Genomic DNA, 9,521 nt, shown 5'->3' on the forward strand with positions numbered 1-9,521 from the left:
ATCTGTGGCATATGCATATAATTGATAGCCATGAACAGCAATTTCCCTGTACAGAAAAAAGAACAAAAGATACACTCATAACAGAAGGTAATGGGCAGATGCTGATGTGTTGAGTCAACAGGTTTGTGTTCTTTTGCTAAATATAGGGAACCATATTAATATAATTGTTCATGGTATTTGACTGTATAGTACAGACACATCAGATAGAGATTAGGCTGAAACACACTGGACTATTTCTTTAATCTGCTTAACCTAGATTGATTGGTAGCATAGCTTCATATTCTGGAATTTCTCTCCCCATGACTGCTCTCACCACGCTCTCCCACTCTGTAGGGAACACACAGGCCTCAGATGATAATGCAAAGGGTCAGTGTGTTTGGTGAGAATGTGCAAAAATGGTCAGATAACCTTCCCGCATGCCAGGCCTATCCATTCTCCCCAGAGGGCACAAGATAATGTCTCTTATGCTATCATGCTAGTGTTGGTATATGCGTATGCTTAACCACTTGGGTGCAGGTGACCGGGTCTTGCAGAGGTAAAAAGCCAATGCAATCCATCAATAAGTGACATGTTGGCCTGGTATTGATCAGTGACATCCTACTGGCGTTAAGATTCAACCGGGTAGTTCTTACCACCTGCTTTTGTTATTGTAATCATAAGGTCATTATTAAAAGGTTGAGGCGGTGAAATGGTGGATAAAAAAATATGATCTCCAGCCTTTTCATTCAGCTTTGCCTATCTAGAAAAATCCTCAGTTCTAGAGAAATTTCCCAAGCCAGAAATGTTCACAGTGGCCTGAAAGTCTGAAAAAAGGCTAAAGGCTCCCTCACAGAAAGTTATTACACAGAATAGTTATGCGCAGACTGTCTGATGTCTGAGATATTGTTCATAATGTAGTCTTGAAATAAGAATTCAAATTTATAAAATCCTTTCAAGATAGAGATATTTGCAGGGTGTTGTGAGGCAAAGTTGTTTTTTTTCCAGATTTATCATATTTTACCATTATTAATATTACATACAAAAACTTACTAGTTTCACTAATAGTTTTAGAGTCCATAAGTTTCTCTACAATTAACCATTTTACATCAAACCACTCTGAATGACTCTGTTCACATTACTAATTCCCTTTAGATTAAATGTACCTGTCTGCTGAGTCTTCCTTCATCATGATCGACACAAAAATGGCCTAAACTATCCAATTGGTGCTTCTTTTTGACTGGTTTAATTCTGTAGGAATTTGACTTTAGCCAATTCAAAACTAGTTACTGAATATAACCACTGGTGCTTGGCCCCACATATCAAATTGCAAACCAATAAATCTATTATTGTACCTACATTTTTAAGATGAGTCATATTAGCACAGACAGATTTGTGAACTATTACAGGCAGCTCAACAGGTGTTATGAAAAGAGTGTTTTTAAACTTCAATTGGAACTATTATATGATATTATATTCTATCATATTGTATTACATTATATTACATTAGTAATTGAGTAACCGACCAATTGCTTTTCCATAGTGAAAGACTTCGTGTTATTTAAAAGACTTCATAATGCTTTACAACACTTCCTTATTAGTCTGTAACTTTGCAATATATTATTCCTGCAGTACTGTTTTATAGTAATCTGCAACTTTGCGTAGTATACTGCACTAAACTCTAGTCTGAATTTACTGTAAAGTCCTTATAGAAAACCTACAGAAATTTTAGTAACGCTGCTATAGATGTTTTTAATAAAGACTGTTAATTGAATGATCAGAGTTTTTAAAAAAGTAGCCAATATAAATGTAAACTGAACAATTACAAATCATTCAAAGATTCTGAAGCACTTAATCAGAAAAAATATAATCTAGGAAGTCTTTTAAAAGACTTTAAAATTATTTTTAAAATATATAGAAAATAATCAGGGTACAAATAAGGTAACTGTGTTCCCATTACTCATCAGATTTTAGAATAAAAATAAAGTGATTCACAAGCAAAGTGACCTTAAAATTACTATTGTATAGCTTGGTGATTGACAAATAAATAAACAAATAAATAAATAAATAAATAAATAAATAAAAGAAATATATTTTGTCTCTCCATGACCTGTCACCATTACAGTAATGCTAATTTTTGTTAGCATCTAAGTGATTTACAGTGTTATATTAGCCAACTGTAGTGTGCATTCACTGGATTTAATATCACTTGCAGCGGATGTAACTTCAATACAGATATTTGAGGCTTGTAAAAAAAATGTAAATATTGTGTATGTTACAACTTCAAAGCGAATCCTTCAGGAAATACTGCAATTTATGGCCTACCTTTATTAAAGACGTCAGTTTCCTCTTTTCCAATGTTGCACAAAATTGATTTGGCAACTAATAGCTTCCCCTTAGATAGAGCTAGACGCATAGGGGTTTTAGGCCTTTTGGCCTGTAAAAGGATAAATGACTGAACTTACACTGTACATATTAATGTGTCACTGCCAACAAATCATTGACAATTCTATTTGGTAAAAATTGAGTAATCAGGTTTAATTGAGTAGTCTTGACAGGCTTAATTGTAATATGTATGTGAGAGGTGCATGATTGGGTTTTCTCCCACAGCGGAGCCAGAGGTGCTGAGAGGCGCTGACTCATAGCAGTTACTGATTGAATAAAACGAGAGCAAATAGACTCAAGGGAAGAGGTAGAGAGAGAGAGAGAGAGAGAGAGAGAGAGAGAGAGGGGGCAATGGGGAGTGGATAAAAGCAGTCATGCAGTGCGAGCTCCTTAATCATGCCCGCTTGACACTCACAGATTGAGGCCTTCAAGCAGCACGGCAGCCATATCGACCTGCCGTTACACATTAACCACGGGGACAAGCAAACACGCAAGATGGCGATAGCGCGACAAGACATCATGCTGTCTTCTATCTCTATAAATGGCTCTCTGTCATTCCCTCTCATATTCGCCACACCGTCTATCTCTATTCCACTTAGTTTAGTAAAAGATTTGTAAGCTTTCAAGCTTTTTTTAGTGTTCAGTTTTATTCAAGTGAGATTTTTTAGCATGACTAACTAGCCTATATCAAACACGCTACTTTTTTACTGCATAAAAGAAAATGGTCCTCTGAAAAATTTACACCATTTTCTCCTCATATTTGTTCTGCCAACATATGTTTGGTGTCTGAAGTTTGCTTCCTTAGTTTTGCTTCCTTAGCTACGAAGCTAGCTTTTTCATTACTTAGCTAGTTAGCCTCATAGCTCCAGTGTGGAACTATAGAAGCAAACTTTGGACACAAATCTTGGCTGATCAATTGAGTTCATGGTAAAGGGGAAAAGTGTACATTTTATTCTTCAGCGAACAACTCACTTGGATGTATTCAGGAAAGAGAGAGCTGGATGGCTAATGCGAAGGTTTAGCTGGTCCTACAACACATACATGCTATGGCCAGGAGCCAGTGTTTGTCTTTTATTTTGCTTGTTGTTGGTTATCAGTGTAGACCATGGTCATTCAGATACAGATACAGAGTTTTATTGATCCTGTCCACAGTCACTGGAAGGGCTGGGACGCTGCAGGACCGGATGATGAGGAGGAGGAAGGGAGGGGATCAGATAGCAAGATAGTTGGCCTCTGTGTTAGCCAGGGTCAGACGAATATGGTGTGGGAGGGGTTGCCGGAGGTGCGACTGAGGCCCTGATTTACCCCAAGTTCTTTAGGCTAGTAATGTCACTTCTGGTTAAATTTACTCACTGCTAGCTGTGCATTAAATAGCACGGCATATGTTAACAGTAGAAAGCTGTTGCTGTGAGGCACTTTTAAATGCATTGTTTTGTATTGTCTTTAAACATTAATGATGTTCAAATAGTACGATTACTGTTCTGTATATTCATACATCCGGTATTCATTTAGTTGTTATGTGATTCGTGGTTTAACAGGTTGAGGCATGGTTTGGTTTGTTATGATGAATAGCAATATTGTCTCTCTCTATATAGTGCATGTTAGGAGTATATAAGGAGTGCTTCAGCCTTATGAATGCTTTTTGACTGAGGCAAAGTACAAGGCTGATCAGAATAGAGGTAACTTGCATATGTCAATCTTAAAGGCAGTGAAATCAGGCTGTTTAATTCTAAAACATAAAGAAAGGTTGGACAAAAGGATAAAATACAATAAAAATATAGGATTTAACATTTTAACCTTCAAACTACACTGATGGAACTGACTGAGAGTGAGAGTAAGTGGTATGATAAGGGTATGATGAAAAATACTAATTAGGAGATCTCCAAACAGGGCCGTTTTAGGACATGGCTTTAGATTGGAAGTAATGGAGCAGGGTTGCTGTAAATCAGAGATATCAGTGAGGTGTACTGGCTGTTGATAAACTGTGATTAGTGCCATAAATTCCACGTGTGTGTACGCGTGTGTGTTTGTGTGCTGCACGTTTTGAGTTGATCGAGACTGGCAGTCCTTCAGACACGGCCAAGAACATTCATACTCTACCAGGAGCCACTGTTGACAGTTTAATACTCTCATCAATCTTCGTCAGGCAATCCCAAAGACCTTCATCCCCAATCACACGTTTTACAGGCCAATTGCGGCAGTGTGGTGGCCAACCCTAACAGAGACTCTGAAAGAGCCTTAGAGAGGGGATATTTAGTTTCATACAGACAAACCACAGCAGTTATTAAGACATTTCAGTCTAATAACACACACAAGGCTTAGCATGCCAGTTTTATTCCAGCATTACACATCTCTTTCCTCTCTCAGTCTAAACACATTTGCAAAGTCAGCCTAGGCCCACTGGTCCCAAACTTTGGTAGATGTAGCCCCAGGAGTACGGCCAATGCCATCTGAGATATGACAATAGTTTCACAATGTTTAATTATAATACAATAATAAATAACAAGCCCCACTTTCGCACAACTAAAATTAAATGTCTAGTGTGCAAACAGTAAAATAACAAATGTCAAAAAAGATCAAACAGTTCAAAAAAGCTCAGACTTTTGTTCAACTGTCTTTGTCTTTCACTGTTAGAGTAATCATTTTCTGTTTTGATGGTAAAAAAAAAGCCAGGAAAAATATGATGACAGCAAATAATTTGGAGGACAGGGAATTCTTTTCCTTCTGCTCTCTTCCTCTGCTTCTCATAAGCCCAAAACAGTGGTGTAACCTGGATCTTATGGGCCACAGTACAAAAAATTGAAAAATGCAAAAACGACTTTCCATCCATCCATCCTCCAAGCCGCTTCTCCATCAGGGTCGCGGGGGTGTGCTGGAGCCTATCCCAGCAGTCATCAGGCAGAAGGCAGGATACACCCTGGACAGGTCGCCAGTCCATCGCAGGGCAAACAGACAGACACTCACACAATTTAGCATATCCAACTGGCCTGACTGCATGTCTTTGGACTGTGGGAGGAAACCAGAGAACCCAGAGGAAACCCACGCAGACACAGGGAGAACATGCAAACTCCACACAGAGAGGACCCCGGTCACCCAGCTAGGGAATCAAACCCAGACCCTCCTCGCTGTGAGGTGAGAGCGCTACCCACCGCGCCACCCTAAGAAAACGACTTTCAATAAATAAAATAAAATAAAAACACAATGTAATTTTCTTGTTTACTTGTTATTGTTATGTTTCAAACAAGTTAATGCTCTCAAGACATGTCACTTCACCTACTAGCATCTAACCTTAATTTGTATATTAGGTTTATTTAAAATTTTGAAATTGTAAATAATGAATAGATTAAATTGCAAGTAGTAAAAAGTGTGTTTAAATATGGTTACCATGGATGAGAAGCATTACAAATAAGGGTTAAGATAAAAAACATCAGGCTTGTCTGTCTGCTAATGAAAGCTGACTGGTGATGTAAGTTGTTAAGTCCCATAATTGGACATATGGTGGTTCAGTAGTGACAGTATATATATGAGGGGTCCAAAATAAGGGTCCCAATCACTGTAAGCTCCTTTGCGTTATAGGCTCCAGTGGGAATGCCCCTGAACATTCTTACTGTCCATGAAGGAATTCACAGCTGAGGGGTCGTCTTCATAGATTTCATTGGAGGAGACGGGAAATGATGAGCTTCAGTCAAACACAGCATAAGCCCTGAAATGGGTATTAGTAACAAAAAATATAGCAGTAAGTAACAAATTGGTATCAGGGTACCAGAACTGGTATTGGGGTACTAGTCTATGGAGCCCCTAAGGTGACACGGTGATTATTTTGTAATAAGGTGTGACCACAAATTACTATACTGTACTTTTTTTTAAAAAATGTTATTACTTACTATAAAAAAGAAGAATTACTTAAAACAAAAATCAATTCATAAAAAAAAACATCTAAAAAGTATTTTATTATTTTATTATTATTTTTTATTATTTGATTATTATATTGAGGCCACAAAGTAACATATCAAAACCACAAATGACTATATTGAGGCCATTAATTAGTAGATATCACATGTTAGGTTTCCCATACCTTGTGGCCTCAATGCATTAATTTGTGGCATTAATATAGTGGCCATGCCTTATTAAAATATCTCCATGTCACCTTAATGCCTCGTCCTGTCACGTGATGAAAACAGGAAGACCTATTTTAATTAGGGGTGATCCAAAGTTGTTTCAGCTTAAAACGTGTCACTACTTTTGACAAGTTTGTAGATAAAATATTATAAACAGCGAACATTATATCCACATTGATTTTCAGCTCATATTTTCCAAGCTGTGGTCGTTTCCAGTGTCGCCCGTCGCGCGTTGTGTTTTGATGGTACGATCCACTCCGTATAAATCAGAGCGAAGAACGACGGTTTTTCTGTAGGACTAAACAAGCTAACCTACCTGGCAGGCAATGACAGTCAAATAACAGCGAATATTGTGCTTAACCAAGCAAATAAACAACTCAACAGCATGGGTGAACGATTAAAAGATCCAAATAAGAGCTTTGCGTGTTTATTCTCTGACTGCAAAGCTTCCTTCTCCAAGTCCTGGAAGCTGGAGGCTCACTACTGCAAGCACACAGGCTTGGTGAGTGAGGTAGCAGCCAGAAGGTGGAAACTTCGTTAGAACTGATGCTTTGATTAAAGCTATCGTCTTTCTCGTTAATGCTGAGCTTCTGATGTTGCATACATGTGCTAAGTCTGTTAATGAGATCCTCCATGTTCATCTTCAGAGACCATTTGCATGTGACGGCTGTACTAAAAGCTTCTGCACCCGTTACCAGCTCACCCGCCATCAGCTGAGCCACAGTGGAGAGCGGCCTTACCTGTGAGTCCCAGCAGGACCTGTATGATATTTCTTAACATGGTCCTGACTATTTTCTGCATCTGTCACATGCAGGTGTTCAGTGGATGGTTGTGCTGAGGCCTTCTCCACCAGCGCCAGCCTTAAGAATCATGTAGGACGTGTGCACCAGAACAAAGCGGCGCAATATGTGGCAAGTAATCTCTTCAAAAGTGGGTGTATTAGACCAGAAACTCAAGTAAATTTTTTTTTTTTTTTAATGCTTAGAAAAATGGTGGGGCAAACCACTGAAATAACCTATAGTGCTGCAGTGGGACCTCCTGGTATGTCCAGCATCTGTTTGCACAGGAACTTGTTCTCTTTTAGAAGCATTCTTGGTCTAAACAGATGTGGTTAACTTTTATAAAAAATAAGCTACATTAGTTACAGATAATGTTTTACCTCTTTAAATGTCCCCACAAGCAAGGTTTTTAAACTGCCCATTTGCTTGAACACCAGTTTTCTTTGTGTAGCTGCCAGCCTGTATTGGGAATTGAATCTTGTGGGCTGAATAGGCTTAAGACACGGGCCTGACTTGGCTTTGTGTTTGATACATGGGATCTAGAAGTATTTTTCCTTTTGATAGCTGTAGACACTTTTTTTTTTTTTCCTTTTCAGTGTAACTATGAAGGTTGTGGCAAGGAGTTTTACAAGAACAAACAGCTAAGAGCTCACCAAAGTGAACACTCCAACCTGCTTCCCTTTGAGTAAGTCATCACACTTTGCATTAGCATTACTTCTGCTCTTTGCTAACCTGACATCTTACAGGTGTCACTTTGAGGGCTGTGGGAAGAAGTATGCCACCTCCCAAACTCTGAAAAGACATGAAAAAGTGCACAAAGGTAATTTTTAGTCTACACTTAAGCTTTTGCCTTCATATATTGATTCAACTCACTTGTGGTGTTGACCCTGAGCCAAGGTTATCCATGTGCTGAAGAGGGCTGTCCTTTCAAAGGAAGGACATGGACAGAATATCAGGCCCACAGGAAAGTGGAGCACAGAGGTAAGCAAGTGCAATTGGTGAGGACTGGTCTCATGAGAAATAAGGTGATGGTTTAAGACACTGATTTTCTTGCACACCCCAAAGACCAAGTTTTGCTCCAGAGCTATGAGGGTAATGCACCTAACAAGTAACTGAAGGTAATACAAGCTACAAAGGGGCAAAGTGTTTTTGCTAAAAGTCTGGTGATGCATGCGTTAGACAGTGCCAGTATGTTCCTGTAAACTGAAACAAAACTGAAGACACAACTGATTTTGGCTCCTGGACAACATTTAGGTTAAAAAGTGTACTTGTGTCTGAGCTCTGGACTCCCCCTCACCTCTTTGCAGAAATCTTGCAGTGTGATGGCTGCAAGAAGGTCTTCTATGAAGCCTGGTTCCTGCAGAAGCATAAACAGTTCGTCCACTCGGGTGAGCGCCGCATGTTTAAATGCACCAAAGAGGGGTGTCAGAAGACCTATACCACACACTTCAACCTACAGAACCACATTCTTTCTTACCATGAGGGCAAGCGCTCCTTCATCTGCTCTCGTGAGGGGTGTGGGAAAGCGTTTGCCATGGAAGTGAGTGCTCAGCTTGCAGCTCTTGTATTCCTCAATTCATGATTAAGTAAATAAATGCTCAAGGTGACCCTTTTTTTACTAATTTTAGCAAAGTCTGAAACGCCATGCTGTAGTCCATGATCCTCAGAAGAAGAAAAAGGTAAACATCTTGAGTTTCATTCAAAGTACTTGGTGGACATGTATTTATTTAATGCTGGTGCTTTATTTATTTTTAGAAGACCAAACTGAAGAACCTTCCAAAGACCAAGGTTTCAGATGCTTCTGAACTGACTTCACGTCTGCAGAATGTTTCTTTAAACCAATCAGCATCTCAAAAATAATCCAAAGGCCATGACGATTCCAAATGGCCGTTAAATACACCTTAACTTTCAGTTTCTGGAATTGATTTGTAAACACCATGCCAAATAAACTCCACACTGCAGCTCTGGTTTTGTTGACTTGATTCAATGGAATGACTTGAGTACTGAATTTTGAAGTTGGTGTCATCTTGATGAGCAGTAAACAAGTACATATTGGCTTTACTGGGGAAATTCTAGTGTGGCAGAGTTCCTAATCTTAAAGCCATGATTTTTTTTTTTTTTTTTTTTAAATAGATTTGCTTGTGTTTTAACTTGGGCATTCTGTTCCATTAAAAATGGACCTTTTTTATCAGGTAAGTCAGTTCATGTCACAAACTACATGAGCAAATGTATAATTGCTTAACATGATGCAGAGGTGATTATT

At 38.8% G+C, this 9,521-nt stretch overlaps 1 protein-coding gene across 1 annotated transcript; it reads left to right on the top strand.

The window, feature by feature from the left end:
• Positions 1-6,744: 6,744 nt before the first annotated feature.
• Positions 6,745-9,225, top strand: gtf3ab (general transcription factor IIIA, b). The gene is made up of 9 exons (XM_017722122.2): positions 6,745-6,981; positions 7,127-7,221; positions 7,294-7,390; positions 7,855-7,943; positions 8,005-8,078; positions 8,156-8,239; positions 8,566-8,798; positions 8,887-8,937; positions 9,014-9,225. The coding sequence occupies exons 1-9, from the start codon at positions 6,865-6,867 to the stop codon at positions 9,116-9,118; spliced, it is 945 nt and encodes a 314-aa protein (XP_017577611.1). The 5' UTR covers positions 6,745-6,864; the 3' UTR covers positions 9,119-9,225.
• The last annotated feature ends 296 nt before the right edge of the window (positions 9,226-9,521 follow it).

This window comes from Pygocentrus nattereri, chromosome 24 (assembly GCF_015220715.1).
Source record: "Pygocentrus nattereri isolate fPygNat1 chromosome 24, fPygNat1.pri, whole genome shotgun sequence".
NCBI classification, from domain to species: domain Eukaryota; kingdom Metazoa; phylum Chordata; class Actinopteri; order Characiformes; family Serrasalmidae; genus Pygocentrus; species Pygocentrus nattereri.